The sequence below is a fragment of the Ursus maritimus genome, unplaced genomic scaffold, assembly GCF_017311325.1.
Source record: "Ursus maritimus isolate PB19 unplaced genomic scaffold, ASM1731132v1 scaffold_3, whole genome shotgun sequence".
Taxonomy (NCBI): domain Eukaryota; kingdom Metazoa; phylum Chordata; class Mammalia; order Carnivora; family Ursidae; genus Ursus; species Ursus maritimus.
The window spans coordinates 73,837,225-73,864,893 of NW_024425563.1; the positions used below are offsets into that span (position 1 = coordinate 73,837,225).

The window sequence follows — 27,669 nt, forward strand, 5'->3', positions numbered from 1 at the left end:
ATTAATATTTCTATATGGGACTCTGACTGGTGGGTCCATGGGCACCATTTTGTACACTGAGCATTTTTAAGTAGGGTATAAGAGACATCTTAATTCTTTCTTTAGTTTTCTGGAAGGATTAGTCTTACCTAGGTAAGCTGTTTAATCTTAAAGTAGAAAGATCTGCTTTTACATTTTAAATCTGGGTTTCCTTAATTATTTATCTTAGATTTTCCTGTCCCCAGTAATAGCTTCTCTGCAGCAACAGCAGAAGTATTCTTGTCAACAAGCACCATTTTAGGAGTGATGTCTCAAATGATATTCAGTGGTTTCTAACCACAGCAGCCCGTAAAAATAACTGAGCTGCTTTTTAAAAAATACCCATGCTTGGGCTCCACCCCAAGGTAAATAATCAAAATCTTTAAGGGCGGGCCCAGGCATAGGTATTTTTTAAAAAGATCCCCCTGGTATTTCTAATAATGTATTTATAGTTAATTAACCAATAGAAATTGTACATATCATAAGTAACTCCTATTCATTATTCAGGACATTTTAAGGCCCTTTTCTTCTTGTAATCCATGTACAATCTCTATAGTGGGTCAATCCCTCTCTATGTGCTGACATAGCACCCTGTGCTTATTTATCCTTATAATTGTTTACTTGATTATCTTACATATTAGGTGGTAAAATCAGTAAGGCATGGACTGTATCTTGTTTGACTTCAAATCAATCCCCAACATTTAATTCTTGGCTCATAATAGGCATTCAGTAGATATTTGTTAAACAAATCAACTGGTAAATCAACACAAAACATCATCTTAATTGCAATGCACATAAAATTTGAATTTTAAAAATCTTTTTATAGTGACAGTACAATGGCAATCTGGTATTAAGAAATGTGCATCCTAGATTACAAATGTCAAACATTCCGGACAAATGTACCTTCGTCTTTATAAATAAAAATACAAAAGCATCTCAAATCATTTATCAACTCAATGTCTCTAAACTCAATGTTTCTTTAAAAATCAAATCTTACTACCTACAAATTAAAATTTATAGGAATACTTATAATCTCCCTTCTTTCTCTCAATTTCTCCCCGTCACTTTCCTTTGACCCCTCTGTTCTTTGAGTTAAAAAAGTTCCTGGTACAGTACCTCAGTATATTTTGTCTTTAGGACAATTTTCATGTCATCAATTTGTTAGCCATTTGGAGAGGAGGCAGGATGCCTACTGGTTAAGAATATGAGTTTTGAATCAGAGTGATCTGAATTAGATCACTTTTTAGCTATGTGATCTTGAGTTAACTTCACCCTATCAATCTGGGTTTCTTCTATAAGTTGACAATACCTGATACCTATAAGTTGACAGTACCTACCTGATAACACTGTTGAGAGAATTAGATGAGGTAATCTATGTGCAGCAATGAGTTTATAGCCTGGTACGGATGTTAACAATTATTACAACTGTTATCACTATTACCATACAAACAGCTAAGGGACCCAAGCTCCCCTGTACTGTAAACAAAGTGGGAATGGGATGCAAAATTAAAATTTCCCCCTTACTTAATGAGAACCTAGAAAAATGCTTAAAATTTACTCCCTAATGCAAACTTTTCCCATATCAACCATTTCAAATTTACCTTCCCAAAATATTTCTAGTCTCAACTAATTTTCTTTGGCTTCTATTAATTAAGATCACTTCATAATTTAAAATGAGAGGTATAGCCAGACTTCCATCAAGAAAGGATCTTAAAGGGAACATCACAAGTTTTCTCTGTTGACTTTATTTTAAACCTTCTCATGAGTTTGAAATGGCTAAGGAAAATAATTTATGAGAAGTTTTAAAATAAAGCTGTCAAAAAACTCACAAAAGAATATAACAAAGCCCCATTTTGGAGGAGAGGAAACAAAGATACCAAAAAACAAAATCTAGGCTAAGGTTAAACAGAGAAGGAATGGGCACTATATCCTGGGGACTCCAGCTATGGATAAGATAGGCTGCCTACAAGACTTTCACCCAAGAAACTATGGTAAGATTTCCCAGATTACAAACTAAGAAGCTGAACAATTAAAAGAATAACATATCATCATGATTTGCAGGGCCTTAAATAAATAAACCTGTAGTATCTTCACAACACTTTTATCGACTTAGCAAACTAGATGTGAGGATGACTTGGCTTGATTCTGCCTTCCTTCCTCTTCCATGTGCATCATTTTCAAACTGAAGTTCTGAATTCAAGACACTGAATTTTTCACATTCAAAAGAATATGCTTCAAGAGAAGTTATATTCCTTGTTAGAGCCTCCAAACAAACTCTCTGGTAAATTGTATATCCTAGAATTTTATGTAAATTATATTAGATAATTTCTGCATCTATGAAAAGGTTATATTTAATTTAAAAATAATGGAAGCATTCAATTGGTTATTTGAGATATTATTATTTGAAGATCATTTTTACTTAAGCACAGATTAATAGCAAAAGATGTACTTAGGCTATTAGTCTGTAATCACTATTCAACAGAAAAATTAAAAAACAAAGCTACAAGCTGATCGTGCCTTTTAAAATAACTATTAAAGCAATAAACAGTCACTCCCCAAATATTTTTACTTCCTTTAAAAATAACGATAAAAGAAAATCACACAGCAAGGAAACAACTAGTCTGGATCTTGAAGAAATTTTTTTCAGAAGAAATACACTGTCACTAACAGAATTCTTTTAAAAGCTATTGATATGTGTATAATATGCTTTCTGTTACATGTTTTCCTAGAAGTTAACTTTTACCAATAATGAAGTTAAAAAACAACTTTTTCAAAACTTACTGACATTCCATCAGTCTACTCTAATTCATTTTAAGGCAAAGAAAGAAAGGGTGAAAAGTCTGCTAGACTAAAAGATAACGTACTACTAACCAGCTATGTGATATCTTTCCCACCAAACTGCCTTATTTTCAGCACCTTAAAAATGGCCTGTGATCTCTAGGGTCCAAGGTTATTTTAAAATAACTCTTCTAAAAAATTTTAAAAATAAAATAAAATTATTCTTCTATATTTAAGTTAGATGTCTGTTCACATTATACAATATATTTGTGTTTTGCTTCTATCTTAGTTCACAGGTGGAATGAGACCTTCTAAGAACAAGGACTAAATTTTCTAAAGTGGTCCTCTACTAAGTAGTGGCTGACACATCATCTTTTGATAATATAAAATGTAAGTGAATCTGTTTAGTGACGTCTTTCTCTACCCTTTGTATAAGTGCTTACCTAAAAGAGCAAGTGAAAAACCCGTCCCCCAAGCCGAAGTCTTGTTAGTGTTACAATGCATCACCTAAATCACGGTGTCAAGGACTATCACCTTGGAACTGCTATTCAACTAGACAAGCAATAAAAACAGTCTCATCGACTTAATTAACCACTCTGATATCACTGTAAAAGTTTTCAGATACTTAAAGGAAAATAGTCACTTGTGGATTCATTGTTGCCAATATATTACTATTTAGATGAATTCAACTTTTAACTTTTCACTTTAAATTTTCTAACAGCAATCTTGAATTTCTTACTGCTAATTTATAAAAGTCAGTTTAATATTTTCTATTATATTTTTGCTAAACAGAGAAAAATCCCCATTTCTGCAAGAGGACAGAGTCTTTTCCTTTTTTAAAAGAAACTATTTTTAGTTGAGGTTCCTATTTATTAGACTACTCAGCTTTGAAAGTAAAATAATGACCCTGATCAATTTTCTAAATTTCATATAAATACTCTAAAAAAGGAATTTAAACACTTTAAAAATAACTTTAATTACATATTAAGCTGAATCTTAAGAAGTACAAGTCTAGATTAGACACTCAGTTGTACTTACATTGCTAGCTCTGTATGTTACTTACAGGACATCTCAAGTAAATCATTTAACAACTACGAAGCACAGTTACTAATTTACAAAACATAATCATTATTCTTTGTTACTGACAATGTCTTGTTCACTGGTAAGGAATTTATCACAAATATCTATAATATGTGTCTATACCATAAAAATGAGTTAATTCTTAATCTTTCAAGACAAAAAAATTAAGGTAACCAAGTTCACCAAAAATCTGAAAATTGAATTTGACTTAAAGCTTTTATCCCAATAATTTTACCATCTTTCCAAGTAGAAGACAAAGATTTTGTCTTTTTCTTTTACCAGCTTTTTAACAAAAGGCTTAGAATACTGGCAGACTGAATTAGAGTCCCAAAGGCTGGACTTCATACAGAGAGCAACACATAAATGTGAGCCCTGAAGAAATCAAGCATAATCTGTTTCAGTAGTGATTAAGGCTATATATGAGGACGTAAAACAAATTGAAACTGTTTAAAATGATTACTTGTGAGGGTGAAGGTTGAAGAAGAGAGATATTTGTTTTCTACTTTCCATCTCTTGTCTTAATTTTAAATCCTTAAAAATAATGACTATATATTTCTTTTCTAATTAAAAAATATAATAAAAGCCTAAGTCATTAAGTACAGAGCCTAGCAGTGGTTTGCAGACAGGAGGAACTCAGTTAAAAAGTTTGAGTAAGTGAATAAAGGCATGCATTCTACCTGGAAGAAGGGAAACTAAGAAATATATTCACATTATTGATTCCAGAATGGCAAAGCAGTTATTGATACTGCCCATGTATGTTTTATTGAGTGACTCTGGAAAAATCACACAGCTTCCTTAAGTCCCCAGTTTGCATGTAACACAAATCTTATTAGAGAACACTTACGAAATTAAGGAGATAACTAATTCTTACATCGTTAAGAGTAACAATGTAATTGCACAGATATGCATGATTAATAAAAGTGACTGAAACCATGGGAACTTAAAGAAATATGAAGGGGGTCACATGAGAAAGAAAGGAGAGTAAATGGATTATTATATTGTGTGGGTTTACAACAAGATTTTAATTTAAAAATTAGCATAAGCATATTTGTGCCCTCTGGATTAACAAAAACAAAAACAGAAAGCTTTTGCAAAACCCATGCAATGTACTAAAAAAGATCACTTAACTGATACAGCCCTCCCCAGTAAGTCAATTCCATGCTCCCGTGCAGCTCAGTGGCGGGAGACATCACCAGCATAGAGTACCTTGAAGAGGTATTTGGAGATGAGCCAGCCATCTGCAACTTTGGGATATCTCTTTAAAAAAAATAAACAACAACAACAACACACAGATATTTAAGAAACCTGCCATCAAGTTTACAATTGCAAACTGAGTAGCCCGAATAAGATGGCTACACATTATCTGGATGCAATAAACACTACATTTACCTACTTAATAAATAAAATGAACTCAGTTAAGATGAATAAGTGGTACACTCAGCAAGTAAATCAAGCTGGTCCCTTGTCACCTATTCTACTGGAGAAGGGAGGGTATCTGTAAGTCACAGAAACAGGCTCCCTGTTTGCTTGCAGGGCCATCATTCTTTCCCAAACATGATAGGCGGATAATGACAGGACAAAAGGAGCAAAAGCTTGATTGAATCTGCTAGATTTACACCTCAGAATGTATAAGATTGGCTAGAAAAATTATTATTAAACTATATGTCTTATAAAGTTATAACTAATAATAAATACACTTTTTTAATGTTAACTTTTCTAGAAGTTATAAGAAAATTCATTTTGAAGAACAGCTCTTGTTTTTTGGGCCTAAGAAGAGTTAAAATTTTTATTTTTTTCTTTTGTGAATTATGAGAACAGCACTTAGATATCAAGGAGAATGTTCTTCAGTTTAACCAATGTTGACTGAATACCTTCTTCATGCAAAATACTGTTTTATTTCCTACAGCTTCCAATTATTGTTTAACAACCACCATTTGGAAAAGCACTGCAAATTCTTGCTATGTAGTTTGGAAATTCCTAGTATAATTATACAGGAAAACTCCAAAGCCAAATTTCTAAAGCTGCATTCCCCCCAAATGGTATCTTCTTCTCATAACCAAACACTGAAATCTCCAACAGGACATGGTCCCATATACCTTTCCAAATATTTATACCCTTTATGAAACCAAACAAAACCGATCACACACACAGTCAGTAATGTATGGAAATGAAAGGAAGAAGATGTATATAGTTTGTGCTATTGGCTACATCTATGTATTGACCATTCACTCTCTACCCTCCTACTTCAATGTAGAACATTTTTAACGAATATTAAATTTGGAAACACATATCCAAAAGGAACTATAATTTGGTATTGTAATTGAACCCACATTAGAAGATCATGTTGTTGTTACAACCACTACAAAAATGAAAATTTCTCAGCATTGAGAGGTAAATCAGAATAGAATGCTTTTCATTGCAAATATTAAGAAAGCCAATTCTTAATGTTTAAACCATGTTTACTATCTTTGCCCTGAAAACAAAGTTATGTATCTTATTTGTAGTCATTAACATAACCAAAAAAATTATCAAAGTAAAAACAATGTCTACGAAAATCCTACTTAAAAGAATTTTACTTCAAAAAATGTATTAAATAGGGGGCAGCTGGGTGGCTCAGTTGGTTAAGCGTCTACCTTCTGCTCAGGTCATGATCCCAGGGTTCTGGGATCGAGCTCCGCATCAGGCTCTCTGCTCAGTGGGGAGCCTGCTTCTCCCTCTCCCTCTGTCTGCCTCTCTCTCTCTCTCAAATCAATCAATAAAATCTTTAAAAAATGTATTAAATAGGGGCGCCTGGGTGGCTCGGTCGTTAAGCATCTGCCTTCGGCTCAGGGAGTGATCCCGGCATTCTGGGATTGAGCCCCACATCAGGCTCCTCCGCTATGAGCCTGCTTCTTCCTCTCCCACTCCCCCTGCTTGTGTTCCGTCTCTCGCTGGCTGTCTCTATCTCTGTCAAATAAATAAATAAAATCTTTTAAAAAAATGTATTAAATAAGATATATCATGTCCAGATTTATGCAATGACTTAATCAATCCCTGGTATAAAGTGAGAAACAATTACTAACTTTATTATAAATCACAATTTATAGATTAGTGTTTGTTTGTTTGTTTTAAAGCTGTCAGTATTTTAGCCTTTATGTCCTCATTATGCAAATGGTTTTTATTTTGGCTGTAAAATACCATGTGAAAATTTAAAAAAATTAAAATGCTTTCACTTATTTGTAGGCCTTAATTGCTTTAATCATAATTTAATATCTTACTCTACGTCGGTTATAAGAAACCAGGAGCATCCAGACCAAATAACAATCCACTAGATTCCAAATTATCTGTAATTAAATTTCAACAACTCTTTCATTTTATAGATGAGAAAGCAGAGGCCAGAGAAAGCCTGCTTAGACCCATCTCTGTTTGCTGTCACCTCATGCTGATCTACTCCTGAGACAAGATTTGACAGATGGAGGAGAATCAGTCAATTAGTTTTCCTGGTTGGTTACGGGTTCTCACTGACAGCCTCAGAAATAAGAAAAACAAAAAACAAAACAAAACAAAAAAATGAGCAGTAAACACATAGTGTGACTAAGGTGAATATTTTCATATAAAATTTGAATTCTTAGCATAGCTGCTGCCAAAAAAGTAAATGAATAAGTGAACTACAAAGCTCACATTATTTCAAAGTGGCCCAAGGAATTGTCTGGAGAAACGGTCTCATTTGCAACAGAAATAAAACCCTTTGTTATAAAATATATTAATGTTAAGAGAAAGTGAAACAGTATTTTACCTTTAAGTAGAGTAGAAAAAGTTTCAATAAAACTTATACCAAAGTGTTTTGTTCAAAAACAAAATTCATTCAAATGCACCATTACAATCACATGACAAATAGTTATAGTAGGTGTTAATTTCTGAAACTTTAGTCAAAAGAAGAATCTACTCAGAGATGGATACAATAAAAGAATGTTTAATCATACTAAAGATATAGTATTTCCTGACCCGAAGAGTACTGAACTTTCAAAAACAAATAACTGAAAATAAATCCAACTATAATCTTTTTATTAATGTGGAAATTGGCCTTCATCCAGAAAAGATCACTGACCACAAATAAATTTGCCTTGGTGATAAGACTGAATATAATTCTAATTCATGAATATGATATTTATTCTTCCATTTTTTTCATGTTAGCTCTTGTTCCAACTTTAGCTTTCTATTCATTTCGATTTCTTTGATGACTAAGCTACATTAATTATCATGATTGATATAATTTGATAAATATTAATGACTACACAGAAGGTGAACATCTGCCTTCACTATATTCTAATTTTTTCTCTTTCTCTGTGTACATATTTTTCTAATAAAGTCACAGGTAGATGACTTTATTTTTAAATGATCCAAGATAGATTCTAAAATAAGACCCCTAAATGGATTTGTAAATTGCCATTTGTAATAACAAAACTGATTATAAATTATCAGACAGTAATTTAGAATTTTCACAAGTGTTTTTTAATTGGCAATACCAAATAGAATATACTTTATTTTGTCATTGATAATATTCATGCAAGTTCTCATTGTTTGAAATTTTGAATCTTCAAGCCATGTATTTATATGTAAGAGAAAAATTATTCAGTGAAGCAATATTTACAATTGTAGTATGTACTGTAATTCACCTAACAATGAAACAATATTATCTTCTTTTCTATGTGGTAAATTTTCATTTCTTAATAGATTCTGAAATTAAATTGTACCATCATATAAAACTTATCTTAGGCTTTCAAAAGACTACTTTAAAATGACATTTATACGTAGATGGTAGGTACATTAGAAACAAAAGTGTGTGTTCATTGATGCAACAATTTTTAAAAACTGAGTATCAAAAACATGAAAATATTTTACATTTTAAAAGTCACAGTGATTTAAAGGAAACACACGTAGGAAGAATTTTAATAAAATATTAGGTTATATGAATGAACAACTCCGGAAATTTGAAAATCAGAATGAAATCATTATGATGCCCTCCAAAAATGAACTAAAGTTCATTAAACTGTGCAACCTCTTCCTTGTTCTATAAGAATGAGAAATATTTGAGCAATATTTGAGCATTTAAAATGCTGAATTTACATAACAAAAAATTTAATGAGACAGCAACTTTCCATTGCTGAAAATAAATAAAATATAATTTAATAATTATGAGTACTGTAAGATGCTCTACGCTAATTCCACAAAAATCATCAGGTCAAACTGCAAATGTCCAATTACTTTTCTGGCAGAGACCCAAAGGGCTACAAACACAGATAAATAAACATAAGCATGAACTACCATCAGAGACCATCAATTCCTCCTAAATTCAAGAATTTGTATTACCTGGTAGAATCATAAATTTCTTTACCTCTCTCATATATTACAAAATTTTCAAAAATATCTGAAGCAATGTTATCAATGGTAGATATTATTTAAGTATTTTAAAAATATTTTCTTCTGTGTGGTACTCCCATTTAAAAGTCAAATCTAAATTTAGAATCCTTAATTTGAAAAGGTTTGGGAAGTAAAGTTCACGTAAAATAAATCTAAAAATACTCCAGAAATGCGAAGTTTAAAACCACTAAATCTCTCATTCTGTAAATAAATAAGTATTTAAATCGGGGGGGGAGGGTTAAAATGACTTCTTGAAAATTCTGGTTTGGTTGTAAAACATAACATCTCCAAGTAAGTACATAAAGTCATTTTTCTTATTCTTCACCCGGACATGCTTACAGCAAATACCATAATTAAGAGTACTACTACAATCATATGGCTCCAAACAGAAGCAAGTACCTAAGTATGTGGGGACTGTGTTTTAGAATTTTAAACATGTACAAAATTATATAAGATATTATAAAACAAGGACAGGAAAAATATTTCAGATATTGCAAAACAAATAATAAACTGTCAAGTGAAAAATGACAGGCATAAAATGAAATAATAAAATACCAATAGCAATCATGTAGAAAGACCAATATCAAAGAGAAAAAAAGGCCATTCTTAATCAAAATGGGCTACATAAAAGCTAGTCCTGTGTGATGTAAATAGCTTTATTCTACTTGAGGGTAATTAAGAAAACTCCCTCCACAAAAGAAATAGGCAAAGGTCATTATCAGGAAATTACAAAAAAAAAAAAGATTTTTAATAAACATGAAAATATCCTCAATCTCATTTGCATATAAGTGCAAATTAAAATAACAGAATATTTTATGTATTTTATATTAATGGAAGGCCAAAAAGATATTTTCCCCTATCAAATTAAAAATTTTTAGTATTAAAATTTTTTAAATATTAACAATAATACAATGAGGATATAAGAAAAATAACAATTACATACATTATTGGTACAACTTTTCTGGTAGACAATATAGCAATATATATGAAAATAATAGTATATATATCAGAATGTGCATACCCTGTGATTTCAGTAATTACAACTCAAAGAATTCATTAGCTACTACCATTAACAGGAAATAATTTTAAAGAAATTGGAAAACTACATAAACACAAATGTTCAAGAACTTAACACCATGTTTATGAAAGGGAAAATTAGGAAAAAATAAATAGGAAATTACAGTTAATTCTTGCAATAGATATGTACTTGTTAAATATGAAATGGAAATATATTCAAGAAAATAGAAAACATTTGTTCAAACAAAACCTTATACATGGATGTTCATAGCAGCCTTATTTAATGAGAGAAAAAAAGCAGAAACAATCTGATGTCCATTAAATAGATACACAAAATGTGGTATATCCATATAATGGAATATTATGTAGCCATAAAAAGAAAGAGCTATTGATAGATACTACAACACGGATAGAACCTTGAAAACTTTATACGAAGTGAAAGAAGCCAAACACAAAAGGTCATATATTTTATGATTTCAGTTACATGAAATGTCCAGAATAAGTAAATTCATAAGGACTGAAAGTAGATTAGTGGTTGCCAGGGAAGAGGGGTGGAGAGAAAAGAACTGACCACTTAAGGGTATGGAGTTTCTTTTTGGGATGATGAAAATGTTCTGGAACTAGGCAGTACTGGTAATTGCATAACATTGTGAATATAATCAATGAATTATACTTTTTAAAATTGTTACAATGGTGAGTTTTATGATACATTGGTTTGATCTCACTTAAAACTACTAAAAAATAAAATTAAATGGAAAATACAATATGGCCATGAAAAGATGCCCACAATTACTAAGGGCAAAATACAGATCATAGCGGAGGAAATACAAATATATACACATTCATATGTACATAAATATATAACATATATGACAGTTATACAGCTGCAATTATATCTATGATTTCTGGAAGACAAAAAATGGTAGCTCAAGAAGATAAAAATATATATAGAACAAGGTCAAATTAAAAAGTCAAATCAAGTAGTCTATATGCCAGTTATGGGATAAAATCTTAATGTGAAGAACAAGGCTTTTAAAAGGCATCAGAAAAACAAAAAATAATCAGGGCTACAAGTTTAATACTAAATAAAGTATAGGAATATAACTTTAATTGAAAAAGATACACGAGAATAGAGAAATTTGAGTGACACTAAAATTTTTCCAGTACTTTTTCTATCATACTTGCTTTGCAAAATAAGGCTTTTTGTCTTTAGAATTTATTTGTTTACTTATTTACTACTGAAACTTAAATTTACTATATTATATAGAGGTTAATTTTATTCCCTATACAATTTAAGACACTAAACCAAATTTACCACACTACATACAATCCCGGTTATTTCAAGAATTACTTGAATATTATCATTTTCTGAGATACAAAATCTGCTCAAGCTTTCCTAAGTTTCCAAGTACATAACTTAAAAGGGTGTTTCTCCGAATGGCCTTGTCCATTGTCTAAAAGCCAAATTCTGGTAACCTTCAGAGCCATTTTCTTATCTCTTATATCATGTTTTGGCTTAAGTATATGGGTTTTTATTGGGTGAGCTGCATTCATATGTTACTACAGAAACAATTCCAGTCTCATTTTGTGTGCAAACCAAGAATCAAAAGTTGGAAAACCTTCAAAAATGAACAAAGAAAACTCAAAAGCCAAATGAACAGGTTTATCTTTATCCATTGTTTCTAGCAGTGTTTATACTATACTTCAAAAGGTGGCCTCATGGGGAGGTAACTATTTATCATCTAAGTCAGGAAGAGCTTTGAGGTTCAAGCCAGTGTTCCTGAGCAATGCTTGGTATCATAACAGTTCAAGCGGACTGCAGAAATTGTAAAATGTTAAGTCACAGGCATTCTAACTTATTTTAAGACTCTGAATCTAAATGTTATTAGGGGGGAAAAAAACAGAAATTATTATTCTTCCATCAAGGATTCTGTTTTCCAACAAATACTGAGTGCCTACATATCCCAGGCACTAGAGATCTGGGATACATCAATGAACAAAACAGACAAAGATCTTTGCCCTGGTGAAGCTAACATTTTAGTGGTGGTAAAGACAGACAATGAACAATAAACACAATAGGTAAGTCACATAATATGCTAGAAGTTAACCCTTAAAAAATAGTGCAGGGAAAAGAGGGCAGGAGTGCTTGGGGATGAAAGGAGAGGAGGTGAATTATAATTTCAGTTATGGTGGAAGGGTTTAGGCATCAAAGAGACATTTTGAATGGATGGGGGAGTTAACCATTCAGATATCTAGACGTGTTTTCTGTACACAGGGAACAGACAATATACTAGTGCACTATGGCAGGCATGTACCTGGTGCAATCAAGAGAAAGCAAAAGACTGATGAGGCTAGAACACAGCAATCTAAAAAGAAAAAAGGGATCCACTGCACCCAAGTACAACCAGAAAATAATATCCAAAATGAAGGCAAAATCTAAATTGAATGTGAGTCAGCAAGCCAAATGTTAATAAGTATAATTAGCAGATTCACAGGAAATTTGACAGTGTCTCATTATATTTGATCATTTTTTCTTTAGTAAGTAATTAGTATATTACTAATTGATAGTTCTCTCTGATACTCAGCTTTTTTTCGTTTTAATCGGTTATATTCCATATAACCTTTACAAAATTCACTACTGTATCCCATTCCCACACCACCTAGCTGAAGTTTACAAGATTATTTCTGACTGCTTTAATACTAAATTTAATATTTTTCTTAAACTGTCTATACTACTAGTCTATAATCAAAGTCATAGGTGACATTTTAATGAATTCAATTTTAATTTGAGCCACTTTTATGCTTCTTTCCTGTATAAAGCCTTTCCTGACCTGTCCAAGCAGAAAGAGTTATTCCTTCTTTTGTGCTACATCATGCTCATTAATACTTCTCTTATAACTCAATGACACTACTATACACTATTATTAACGTATCCTCCTTCTGCCCTCCAAGACAGATTTTCCTGTGAAAGTATACCTTAACTAATCTTCCAAGACCCTAGCACAGGACCTAGACTGATTACTAAATAAGAGATCAAGTGGGACAAAAAGAATACGGTATGTATGTGTAGAAATGATCAGGGGAAACAAGGGAAAGTGGGGGGGGGGCGGAGAGGAAAGGAGTGCTTGGGGATGAAAGGAGAGGAGGTGAATTATAATTTCAGTTATGGTGGAAGGGTTTAGGCATCAAAGAGACATTTTGAATGGATGGGGGAGTTAACCATTCAGATATCTAGACGTGTTTTCTGTACACAGGGAACAGACAATATACTAGTGCACTATGGCAGGCATGTACCTGGTGCAATCAAGAGAAAGCAAAAGACTGATGAGGCTAGAACACAGCAATCTAAAAAGAAAAAAGGGATCCACTGCACCCAAGTACAACCAGAAAATAATATCCAAAATGAAGGCAAAATCTAAATTGAATGTGAGTCAGCAAGCCAAATGTTAATAAGTATAATTAGCAGATTCACAGGAAATTTGACAGTGTCTCATTATATTTGATCATTTTTTCTTTAGTAAGTAATTAGTATATTACTAATTGATAGTTCTCTCTGATACTCAGCTTTTTTTCGTTTTAATCGGTTATATTCCATATAACCTTTACAAAATTCACTACTGTATCCCATTCCCACACCACCTAGCTGAAGTTTACAAGATTATTTCTGACTGCTTTAATACTAAATTTAATATTTTTCTTAAACTGTCTATACTACTAGTCTATAATCAAAGTCATAGGTGACATTTTAATGAATTCAATTTTAATTTGAGCCACTTTTATGCTTCTTTCCTGTATAAAGCCTTTCCTGACCTGTCCAAGCAGAAAGAGTTATTCCTTCTTTTGTGCTACATCATGCTCATTAATACTTCTCTTATAACTCAATGACACTACTATACACTATTATTAACGTATCCTCCTTCTGCCCTCCAAGACAGATTTTCCTGTGAAAGTATACCTTAACTAATCTTCCAAGACCCTAGCACAGGACCTAGACTGATTACTAAATAAGAGATCAAGTGGGACAAAAAGAATACGGTATGTATGTGTAGAAATGATCAGGGGAAACAAGGGAAAGTGGGGGGGGGGGCGGAGAGGAAAGTATAGGTGAAATGTCAATAAGATACACACTCCAGAAAAAGAACAGGAAATTCATGCTATGATTCATTTCCAAGGGATAGGAAAAGTAAAAGTTACATTTAGCCAAGAAAAATGTGGAAAGGTGATGGTAAAAGAATGTTCTTTGGGGTTTCTTTTTTACTGTGTTCTGTGACAAACTACCCAACTTCCTGAAGTAACTGGGGATCAAAGAGTGGGAATTTTAAGTATTACAATGAAAAAGTGAGATCTTTCCCCATTTTAAAATGGTTTAATGGGAAGCAATAGAATTTGCATGAGTCATATTTTAAATTTACAGTAAACTTAATGTTGTACAGTTCTATGATTTTTGAAAAATGTCATGAGTAATGTAACTAAGACTATAAGATACATAACAGTTCCATCATCAAACACACACACACACACATACACACCACCACCACCACCACCACCACCACCACCACCACCAACAACAGCTCCTTCACACTGGTGCTGTATAATCAACACCCCCCACCAACCTCTAACCCCTGATCTTATTCTCTGAAACTACAGTTCGGCCTACGTTAGAATGTCATATAAATGTAATCATATAATATCTAACTTTCAGAGTCTCGTTTCTTTCACTTAACATAATGGATATGAAATTCATCCACGTTGCTATGTATAGAAACATGTGTTTTCCTTTTTGTTGCGGAGTCTGTCCACTGTATGGATGTATAATAGTTGGTTTATCCATTCATCTCATGAAGGACATTTAGGTTGTTTCCAGTTTTAACAATTATGGATAAAGCTACTATAAACATGTCTTTATGTATACATAAGGTTTCATCTCTCTTGAGTAAAGGACTGAGATTGCTGGGCAACTATTTTACATTCCCACCAGTAACATATAAAAATTCCAGTTTCCCACATTGTCATCAGAACTTCATACAGGTGTGTTGTAGCACCTGACTTTGGTTTTAATTGCATTTCCCAAATGACTAATGATGCTGAGCATCTTTTCATGTGATCACTTGGCATATGTGTATTGTCTCTGTTAAAGCATCTGTTCAAATTTTTTGCCCATTTTTAAAATGGGTTGATTGTTTTCATATTATTATATTTTTATAGTTCTTTGTGTATTCTGGATTCAAGATGTGATTTGCAGCTATTTTATCCCATGATTTGTCTTATTCTCTTAACAGTGTCTTTTGGAGGACAAAAATTTTTTAATTTTGATAAGGTTCACTTTATATTTTTGCTTTTATGGATTGAGCTTCTTTTGTTATATCTAAAATACACTAGCCTAATCAAACATAAGAACGGTGTTCTATATTTTTAAGATTTTTATACTTTTAGATTTTAAATTTTGTCTATGATCCATTTTGAATTAATTTTTGTATATGGTGTGGGGGATGGGTCGACGTTCATTTTTTGCATATATGTATCCCATTGTTCCAGTATTATCTGTTGAAAAAGATTATCATTTCACCAGGGAATTGCCTTTTCATCTTTGCCAAAAACCAATCAGGCATAGTTGTGTGGGTCTACTTCTGGACTCTATTTCACTCTATCTCTTTACCTAACAACTATCTAAACTTTCACTAATAACACACTGTTTTACTCACATATCTTGACAGTAAGTCTTAAAATCAGTTTCAGTGCACAACTTTCTTCTTCCTTTATGAAACTGGCCTATTTTGTCTGGCCATACAGAGAATTAGTTTGATATCTACAAAAAAGCCTGCTAAGACTGACTGAGACTGAATTGAATCTATAGACCAGTACGGAAAGAACTGACATCTTAATGTTCAATTTTAGAAGAATTACTTTGTCCAAAATGTCAATGTACTAAAGTGGAGAAACCCTGCTGTAGACTTTTCCATAGATGCCTACTACAGACCAAACATTTGTGTCTACCCATTGCTGAAACCTAATCACCAATGTGATGCTATTTGGAGGTGGACCTTTTGCAAAGTAATTATGTAATACACCCTCATGAATGGGATTAAGGTCTTTATAAAACAGAACCCATAAAGTTCCCTCACTCGTTCTGCCATTTGAAGACAAAAGCAAAAAGATGGTAGCTATGAACCAAGAACCAGGCCCTCACCAAACACATCTACCAGTGACTTGATCTTGGACCTATCAGTCTCCAGAACCATGAGAAATAAATTTCTGTTGTTTCTAAGCCACCCAGTCTATGGTATTCTGCTATGGCAGCCCAAACAAACTAACACAATGCCCTTTAAGGAAGTTCTCTTCTAATACCTGGTTGGTAGACAGGTTTTACCATAAATAATGTTGAAACTTTGTCAAATGATCCATTGAGATGATTCTGTGATTTTTATTCTTCAATCTGTTAATAAGATGAAACACATTAATTGATTTTCAAATATTAAAATGCCCTTGCATTCCGGAGTTTGATTTGTTAATATTTTACCGAGGATCTATGTCCACAAAGATATCAGTATATAGTTTCCTTTCCTTGTAATATTTTGTACATTGTTGCATCAGGTTAATGATGACCTAAAATGATTTAAGAGATTTAAGACTAGTCAGGTTATCTATTTCTTTGTAAGATTTGTTAGGATTTGTCTGTCCAGAAATTGGTCCATTTCATCCAAGTTGTTCGTAATATTCACTTATCTTTTGAATATAGGGTTTGTAGTAATATGCCCTCTTTCATTCCTGATACTGGTAATCTGTGCTTTCTCTTTTTCTTGGTCAGTCTAACTAGAGGTTTATGAATTCTATCGATGATTTCAAACAACTAGACTTTCATGTCATTGGTTTTATCTACTGTTTTTGTATTTTTGAATTCACTGATTTCTTCATTCATTCATTCATTATTTACTTGCTTGCTTGCTTTGGGTTTTTCTCTTTTTTTAGTTTAAGGTGGAAGTTTAGATTATTGACTTTAGACCTTCTTCTTTTCTAATATAAGCTTTTAGTGCTTTAAATATCCTTCTAAGCATTGTTTTAACTGCATTTCACAAATTTTGATACAATACATATTCATTTTTCATTCAGTTTAAAATACTTTCTTTATAGTATTAAATTTATTTACTTATTTTAAAATTCACCCATTTCTTTTACCCTCCCATCCCTCACCTCTGGCAGCACCAATCTGTTCTCTGTATCTATGAGCTTGGTATTTTAAACTTTTAATTTTTTTAGACTCGGCATATAAGAGAGATCATATGGTATCTGCCTTTCTCTGACTTATTGCACTTAGCATAATGCCCTCGAGCTCCATGTGTGATGTCACAAATGGCAAGATTTCATTCTTTTTTTATATCTGAATAATGTTCCACGGTGTATGTATACCATATCTTCTTTATAGACTTACTGACTCATTCATTAATGGACACTTGTTTCCATATCTTGGCTATTGTAAATAATGCTGCAATGAACATGGGGGTTCAGATATCTTTTTAACACAGTGTTTTGTTTTCTTTAAATAACCAGAAGCAGAATCGCTGGATCATATGGTAGTGCTATTTGCAGTTTTTTGATGAACCTCCATACTGTTTTTCATAGTGACGGCACCAATTTACATGCCCACCAACCGTGCACAAGGGTTCCCTTTTCTCTACATCCTCACCAATATTTGTTATTTCTTGTCTTTTTAGCAATAGCCATTCTGACAGGTGTGAGGTATTAACTTATTGTGGTTTTGATGTGCATTTCCCTGGTGATGAGTGATGCTGAACATCTCTTCATATACCTGTTGGCCATTTCTATGTCTTCTTTGAAAAATGTCTATTTAGATGTTCTTTTTTCAAATTTTTATGTATTTTTAATTATGTTTAGTTAGCCAACATATAGATGTTCTGCCCATTTAAAAATCAGATTTGTTTTTGCTATTGAGTTGTAGAAGTTCTTTATATATTTTAGATATTAACCCCTTATCAGATATATGACTTGCAAATATTTTCTCCCATTCAGTAGGTTGCCTTTTCATTTAGTTGGATTCCTTTGCTTTGCAGAAACTTTTAGTTTGATGTAGTTTATTATTTATTTTTGCTTGCATTGCTTTTGCTTTTAGTGTCAGATTTCAAAAATCACCACCAAGACCTAGAGTTTACAGTTTATGTTTTCTTCTAGGAGTTTCTTCAGATCTTGCATTCATCTTTAATCCATTTTGAGTTAATTTATTGTGTATGGTATAAGAAAGAGGTCCAGTTTCATTCTTTAGCATGTGGCTGTCCAATTATCCCAATACCATTTACTGAAGAGACTGTCCTTTCCCCACTGTATATTTTTGTATACTGCTATAAGTTAACTGACCATATATATGTGGATTTATTTCTGGGCCCTCTATTCTGTTCCATTGATCTATGGGTCTGTTTTCATGCCAACATCATACTATTTTAATTAATATAGCTTCATAAGGTAGCTTGAAATCAGGGAGTATGATGCCTTTAGTTTTGTTCTTTCTCAAGATTGCTTTAGCTATTTGGGATCTTGTATGGTTCCATACAAACTTTAGGACTGTTCTATTTCTGTGCCATTGGATAGGGATTACTTTGAATCTTAGATTGCTCTGGGTAGTATGGACATTTTAACCATATTAATTCCTCCAGTCCATTAGCACAGAGTATCTTTGCATTTATTTGTGTCTTCTTCAGTTTCTTTTATTATTGCCTTACAGCATTCAATATGTAAGTCTTTCACCTCAATTGAATTAATTCCTGGTTATTTTATTCTTTTTGATGTAACTGTACATGGGATTGTTTTCTTAATCTCTCTTTTCTGATAGTTCATTATTAGTGTGTAGAAATACAACAGATAGGGGCACCTGGGTGGCTCAGTTGGTTAAGCATCTGCCTTCAGCTCAGGTCATGATCCCAGGGTCCTGGGGGTCCAGGTCCTGGGGATTTCAGGTCCTATGGATTCCAGCAGGGAGCCTGCTTTTCTCCCTCTCCTCTCCACTCACGTTCTTTCTCACTATCCTTGTCGCTATCTCTGTCTCTCTCTCAAATAAATTTTTTAAAAATCTTTAAAAAAAGAAATACAACAGATTTTTGTGTACTGATTTTGTACCCTGCAATTTCACTGTTTATTAGTTCTAATAGTTTTTTAAATGGAGTCGTTAGGGTTTTCTATATATAATGTTATGTCATCTGCAAAGAGTGACAGTTTTCTTTCTTTCTTTCTTTCTTTCTTTCTTTCTTTCTTTCTAATATGGGTGCCTTTTAATTCTTTTTCTTGACTAATTGCTCTGGTTAGGGCTTCTAATACTATGTTGAAAAAAAAAGTGGTAAGAGTGAGCACTCTTGTCTTATTCCTTATCTTAGAGGAAAAGCTTTCAGCTTTTCACTGTTGAGTATGGGGTTAGCTGTGGACTTGTCATATATGGTCCTTATTTCGTGGAATATGTTCCCTCTATATCCACCTCATTGAGAATTTTTATCAAAAATGGGTGTTGAATTTTGTCAAACACATCTGTGAGATAATCATAATTTTTATCCTTCATTTTGTTAATGCAGTGTATCACACTGACTGACTTGCAGATGTTGTACCAGCTTTGCACTCCTGGAATAAATCCCACTTGATCATGGTATATGATACTTTTAATGTGTTGTTGAATTCAGTTTACTAATATTTAGTTGAGGATTTGTGCATCTATGTTCATCAGGGATACTGGCCTTTAATTTTTTCTTGTGACATGTTCTCTTCTATGATGCATTTTCATTTTTCATTCAACTTAAAATACTTTGTAATTTTCCTTGAGACTTCCTCTGTGACCCATGAGTTACTTACAAGGTTTTCTAAAATTTCCAAATATTTGGTGATTTTTCAGATCTTTGTTTATAATTTCTAGATTGTTTATAATCAGAGAACATACTTTATATGATTTCAATTCTTTTAAATTTGTTAAAAGTTTGTGTGCAATGACTCAGAATTAGATCTTTTTGAATACTCTATTTACCCTTGAAAAGAATATACATTCTGCAGTTGTTGAATAAGCTGTTTTATAAATGTCAATTAAGGGGCGCCTGGGTGGCACAGTCATTAAGCGTCTGCTTTCGGCTCAGGACGTGATCCCGGTGTTATGGGATCGAGCCCCACATCAGGCTCCTCCGCTAGGAGCCTGCTTCTCCCTCTCCCACTCCCCCTGCTTGTGTTCCCTCTCTCGAAGGCTGTCTCTCTCTCTTCAAATAAATAAAAATAAAATCTTTAAAAAAAAAATAATTAAATGTCAATTAAGTCAGTTGGTTGATAATATTGTTCAGATCTTTTCTGTCCTTACTGATTTTAAGTCTACTTGATCTATTACTATGAAAGAATTGCTGAAGATACATGTATAATTGTGGATTTTTTATTTTTTAGTTCTCTAGTCAGTTCTATCAGCTTTTGCTTTTGAAGCTCTGTTGTTTAGGATTTGTTTTATCTTCTTGGCAAAGTGACTCTTTTTATTACGTAAATATTCACCTTCAATCCCATCAATTTTCCTTACTGTGAACTCTACTTTGCCTGACGTTAATACAGTCACTCCAACTTTCTTTCAGTTAGTTTTTGCATGCAGTATCTTTCTCTATTGTTTTACTTTTAATCTATCTGTATCACTATATTTAAAGTGGATTTCTTTACCCCATCTCTTTTAATTGACACATCATTTGTATTTAATGCAATTTATATTTCAAATAAATAATTTATAGTTAATGCATTTACTAATACAGCTGGATTTAGGTTTACTATTTTTTTTTCTTTACCCCTTCATTTTTTCCAACCTTCTTTTAGATCATTTGAGTATTTTTAGCATTCCATTTTAATATATTTATTGGCTTTTTGGCCAAATCTCTTATTATTTTATAGTCACTGCTTTAGTGCTTACAAAATAATACCTAACCTTTAACAGTGTACTTAGAGTTTTTACCATTTCGAGTAAAATAGATGACCATATTGGTCCCTTTACTTTCTGCTTTTTATTTTAAATGTCACTTTTACATGAAAACGTAAAACCTCCCAATCAATGTTGGTAATTTTCACTTTCATATAGTCATATATTAAAGATCTTAAAAAGAGAAATAAAATCAGCTGACTTAGATAGTCACCATTTCTGTTGTTCTTTCTTCATTGATGCAGTTCCAAGTCTCCCTCTAGTATCATCTCCCTTTGTAAAGGGATGAACGTTCATTAGCATTCTTTCAGATCAGGCCTTCTAGTAAAAATTCTAGTTTTCCTTCATCTGAGTATTTGCTTTGCCTTCACTCCTGAAGTATGTTTCCACTTTTAGAACTTTAAAGATACTGTTCTTTAAGAACTTTAAAGATACTGTCTGCTGTATCTTTTGCTATTGTCCAATAGGTCTTTGAAGCTCTGTTCTTCAGAATAAGTAATTTTTACTGATCTATTTTTAAGTTCATAAACACCTCTACTATCTCCATTTGGCTATTGGGCCCCATATATTGAATGTTTTCAGACATTGTGCTTCTGCATTCTAAAATTTACATTTGTTCTTTTTAAAAGTTTGTATTTCTCAGTTTCGAACTTCTGTTTTTTTTTACTCATTTCAAGAATGTTTACATCATGAAGCATGGTTATAAGGGCTGCTATAATATCTTTAGTAATTAATCTCAGGATTGGCATCTTTGATTGTCTTCTTTTGAGAACTGATTATATTTTCCTAATTATTCATATGTGAAGCAATTTTGGGTTTTATACTACATGTTTTTAATACTATCTTTAAACTCTGAATTCTGTTAAAATCCTTCAAAGTACGTTGATTTTTGTTTTGGTTTGTTTTGGGAGGCAATCGACCTGGTTAAATTTGGATAGCCAATTTCTTTCTTGCCTTACATTGGCAGACGTTCCAATATAAGTCCCGTTTGCAAAGTCTTTGCTAGGATTCTTTGGGTCTTGCCCATATATACACGCCACTTTGGGACTTGGGCAGTATCCTAGCTCAGTCCTCAGAATCTTAGCATACAGAACCAGGACATTCTTTTTTCCAGCTCTCTTCCCTGATACAATTTTCAGCTCCCAGGTCCTTCCTTTATTAATCTGTCTAGCCTGATGAAAGGTTTTTCCCCTTTATCAGAACTTTTTAATCTCTCTCCCCGCCACTGTCAAACAGATCTGGGCAACTTAAGCTGCACTTGAAGCAGCAAGGAGAAAGAAAAAATAGGAAGACTCCAACACACCCTGACTCACAGAAGTTCTTTTTTCCTTATCCTCTGGCCAGAAAGAGAAGGTTACTGTTGGAGCTTTTGCTATCTGCATCCACAGTGCAATTAAGAACTGAGGCTCCCTCGGGTTAAAGCTGAGGATACAGGAGGGAAAAAAAATACACAGGATACTACTCATAAAAATTTCTCTTCAAATTCTGATATCATTCCTCAATCTGGGCTGCTACTGTTTATTTTTCAAAGTATACAAGCAGTAATTTTCTGTATTCTGGCCAGAATTTTTAGATGCAATCAGTGGGAGAGTGGTATGAACTGAATTACCTCCCTCTAAAGCCATATGTTGAAGTCCTAACACCCAATGTGATTATATAGGTAATTAAGGCTGAATGAGGTCATAGGGGCGGGGTCCAGAGCTGATTGGACTAGTGTCTTTATAAGCAAGGACATCAGAAAGCACTCTCTCTTTCTCTCTGCCATGTGAGGACACAGCAAGAAGTTGACCATCTACAAGCCAGGAAAAAAGTTCTCACCAGAATCACAATCAGCTAGCCCCTTGATTTTGGACTTTCCAGCCTTCAGAACTGTGAGAAATAAATTTCTGCTGTTTAAGCCACCAGTCTGTGGCATTTTGCTATAGCAGCCTGAATAGACTAAAACAGACAGTTTGGATCGTAGTGGGCTTACTCCAGCTTGGCTAGAACTGTAAAATCAGTGAGGTGTTACTACTATAATTTTTGAAGGCCATAATACGGTTAAAGAGTATAGTGTAGTAAAAGACAAATAGTAAAAGATAAATAGAACCCATGCTGCCTGAAAAAGGATACAGTAGAAAAATAAAAGAAGTTTTCTTGGGAAATTTGCCAGAGATGAGAAGAATGAAATGAAAAGTTCAGAATGCAATCATAACAGCAGAGGAAAGAGAAAAACCATCTGTAAGAAAAGCTTACTAAGAACTGGTTAGAGGGGCGCCTGAGTGGTATAGTTGGTTAAGTGTCTGACTTCAGCTCAGGTCCTGATCTCAGGGTTGTGAGATCAAGCCCTGAGTTGGGCTCTGAGCTGAGACTCTCTCTCCCTCTCCTCTATGCCTCCCCCCTTGCTCTTTTTCTCTAAAATAAATATATAAATCTTAAAAAAAAAAAAAAGAGAACTGCATAGAAAGGAATAAAAAGGAAACAGAAGAATGCAGTGGAACTGGAAAATGAAATGACTACTCAAATAAAAGCTTCAATGGGTAATAAGCAGGAGTATAGCTCATGCTCAAGTGGAAAAGAACCTTGCAGACTTCCTGCTCAACGGGGAGTCTGCTTCTCCCTCTCCCTTTGCCCCTCCCCCTGCTCATGCTCTCTCTCTCAAATAAATAAAATCTTAAAAAAAAAAAAAAAAAGGAACCTTGCATCCAAGGGAAAACAAAGAAATTAAAACCCAATACCACGGAATGGAAATAGATGGGATTTATATAAATAGAGGGACATAGGAAAAAGGAGATGTCTTAATTAAAAAAAAAAATATATATATATATATACTATATCACACAAACATAAACATATATAATAATTACATATTACAGTATATATGATATATACTGTACAAATATATACACATGCCTGAGAATTTTTTTTTTTTTTTTGAGAGGGAGAAAGAGACTGCAGGGCAGAGGGAAAGGGAGAGAGAGAAATCTCCAGCAGACACCCCGCTGAGCGCAGAGCCCTATGCAGGGCTCAACCCCAGGACTCTGAGATCATGACCTGAGTTGAAATCAAGAGTCCAACGCTTAACCGACTGCACCGTCCAGGCGCCCCTGAGTATTTTTTAATGAAAAATATTTTTAATCACATGACAGTAGAAACTATCTAAAAGGAACTAATGAATACTTCAAATTAGGGCCACAGTTGTTTTATCTCGATGTTACATACTTTGCCCATTAAGTTTAGCTATTCACTCAAATCAACAACAAAGGGCAAGAATAATTTTCAAAGAAGAGAAGAAGAGAAAGTTTTGGAGCTCTCTTTAGAGATAGCAATAATTTGTCTATGAAGTGGGAAACATGGAATTTTAGGAACATCCTCCTGCTACCCAATATAGAACAACAGGAAAACTGGAAATGCTGGATGAAATATAATAAACACACTTTAAAATATAATTAGCATATTGGGGTGCCTGGATGGCTCAGTCGGTTAAACGTCTGACTCTTGGTTTCTGCTCAGGTCATGACCTCAGTGTAGTGCAACAGGGCTCTCCTTAGCTCCAGGCTCGGCTGGAAGTCTGCTTCAGATTCTCTGCCTCTCTCTCTGCCCCTCCCACCGTTCTCAAATATATAAATCTTTAAAAAAATAAAATAAAATATAGTTAGCACATGAAAAAATCACAGAAATCCTTAAGAAGCCAAGAATGATAAACAGAAAATAAGTGGATCTATAAAAACCCTAAACTGAACATACCAAAACAGACTCAAAATACAGAAAGCAAAAATAGATCTATAAGAGTAACTTGGTAAATCCATCAGAATAATAAACATTTCAAATTTTTAAGTTATTAATAGATCAAGCTGTCAAAAATGTAAACAACATTTCAGGAACATAATAAACAATTAAAGAAAACACATTCTTCTCAAGATGAAATATTTATTAAAACTAACCATAAGCTAGGCCGTTAAGCAGAACTTAAAATTTCAAAAAAATCTGCCATACAGACCAAATTCTTTGATAATTTCGTTAACATAGAAGTAAAAATGAAAAGGTAAAATTCTTATTTCCAGTAACATTAAAAATAACCTCCTAAATAACACATAAGCCAAAATAGAAATAATGGAAAGTAGAATTTACCTAAAAATGAATATTAATATTATATATCCCAACTTGTACATGTAACCAAAGCATTACTTGGAGAGAAGTGTGAAAAATAATCTGCTAGGAGCCCAACATGACAAAATAGACTCAAAGAAAATGTACCAGAAGAAATAATGATATGATTAGCATACATAAATGATCAAAAAAGCCATAAGTTAATTACTTGAAAGACTAATAAAATTAACAAATCTCTGGCAATACTATTATGAAAATAAGAGAAAAAGAACTAATAATATTAGGAATGCAAAAGGGGACCAACTGGCCTACAACTGCATGGAGGATAATAGCACCAGGTATCCGCTGATGGAATTTTCATTCCTTAACAGCAACATTAACGAAACACATCATATCCTTCAGAAGAGGGGGAAAATGGTTCACAAATAATGAGGGTAGGGTATAAGTTTTTTTTAAAAAAACAGAATCTCAGTTTTAAAGCATAAACAGAAGAATGTTCTAAAACATAAAACAAATAAAGATGAATATGTGCTGTAAGTTTTAGTCTTTAGAGCTCTTTAATAAGCTTCAACTTTTTAAAACCATTTAGATAAATTTAGCTATTTTAAATGTGGTACATTGAAAGGAAAAATTGCAACTAACAAGGGATTAAATAATTAAGAGGGCACAGAAAAGAAAAAACTGATAGTGGAAAATAATATAGACGAGAAGTTGTCAACAACGTAAAGAGACCTATAAGCATATACATACTCCACCTGGCCCAGGGTTTTTACTGGCAAAATCTATCTTAAGAGACAATTCCAAACTTATGGAAAATTCTTACAAAGAGTTAAAAAAGATAAAACACCTCTGATTCATTTAATGAAGATAATATAATTTGATAACAAAAACCAAAACAAGTACAAAACAGAGAAATTACAAAGAACCAAAACTCCTACAGTAATAGTAAACTAAATTCTAAATCTGGCCAAGTACATTAAAACAATAGATGAGGCTCAAGAATATATGGATTTAACATTAAGAAAACTATTGATGTAATTCTTAACATTAAAAAATTAAAGGAGAATTCTGGTTCCAGACAAGATAAAGTAGATGCACTTTCCTTTTGGTAAATACAACTACAAACTCTGGGAATTACATATAAAACAAGTATGAGACTATTCCAAAAATGGAGAATAAAAGGAAGACTGGCTAGAGATCTTGGAAGCCAAGAAATGACACAGCAGGTAAGTTTCCTTGTCTTGTACGTCCCAGACTCTGTGCTAGACACATTAGCAACCTGAAATAGGCTGGCCGTCTCCTCTTGAGCGTTCTCAGTTATATTTAATGGTAGAAACAAAAATTATAACAGTCAAATGTGGTTCTAATCTTTTGTAGGGGAAATATTTAAAGCAATTATATGTATTTTTTAAGTTTTTTATTTTAATTCCAGTATAGTTAGCATACAGTGTTATATTAGTTTCAGGTATATAATACAGTGATTCAATAATTCTGTATATTACTCAGTGATCCTCATGATAATTTTCTCTTAATCTCCCCACCACCATATCCTCACTGTAACTATCTGCTTGTTCTCCATAGATAGTTAAAAGTCTATTTCTTGGTTTGTCTCTTTGTTTTTCCTATGTTCTCTTGTTTTCTTTGTTAAATTTCACATGAGTGAAATCATATAGTATTTGTCTTTCCCTTGACTTATTTTATTTAGCACCATACTCTCTAGCCCCATCCGTGTTTTTGTAAATGGCAAGATTTTTGTTTGTTTGTTTGTTTGTTTGTTTACAGAGAGAGCCATAGCTTGAGCACAAGCGGGGGCAAGGGGAGGGTCAGAGGGAGAAAGAAAATCTTCTGGCAGGGCTCAATCTCACCACGCTGAGATCATGACCGAAGCTGAAACTGAGTTGGACATTTAACCAACTGAGCCACCCAGGCATTCCATTTTTTCTTACGGTTAAATAATATCCATTGTGTGTGTGTATGTGTGCCCGTGTGTGTGTGTGCCCGTGTGTGTGTGTGTGTGTGTGTGTGTGTGTGTGTGTGTGCACGCGTGTGGCACATTTTAAAAAAGATTTTAATTATTTGTCAGAGAGAGAGAGAAATAGAGAGCGAGAACAAGAAGAGGGAGCAGCAGGCAGAGGGAAAAGCAGGGTCCCTGCTGAGCAAGGAGCCTGATGTGGGACTCAATTCCAGGACCCTGGGATCATGACAGGAGCTGAAGGCAGATGCTTGCTTAACTGACTGAGTCACCCAGGTGTCCCAATATACACATTTTTCTTTATCCATTCATCTATCGATGAACACGGGCTACTTCCATAATTTGGCTATTGTAAATAATGCTACAATAAGCATAGGGATACATATATCCT

General features: G+C 33.3%; 1 protein-coding gene across 3 annotated transcripts in view; it reads right to left on the reverse strand.

Moving 5' to 3' along the window:
* The window catches only part of RUNDC3B (RUN domain containing 3B), a 144,331-nt gene that overhangs the window by 92,716 nt on the left and 23,946 nt on the right, over positions 1 to 27,669 (reverse strand). Inside the window, exon 3 of one of the 3 annotated variants that reach the window (XM_040644296.1) lies at positions 5,083 to 5,133. The exons of the other annotated variants lie outside the window; for them this stretch is intronic. Coding sequence (XP_040500230.1) covers positions 5,083 to 5,133 — 51 coding nt within the window. The remainder of the gene's footprint in view (positions 1 to 5,082; positions 5,134 to 27,669) is intronic. 3 annotated transcript variants of the gene reach the window in all.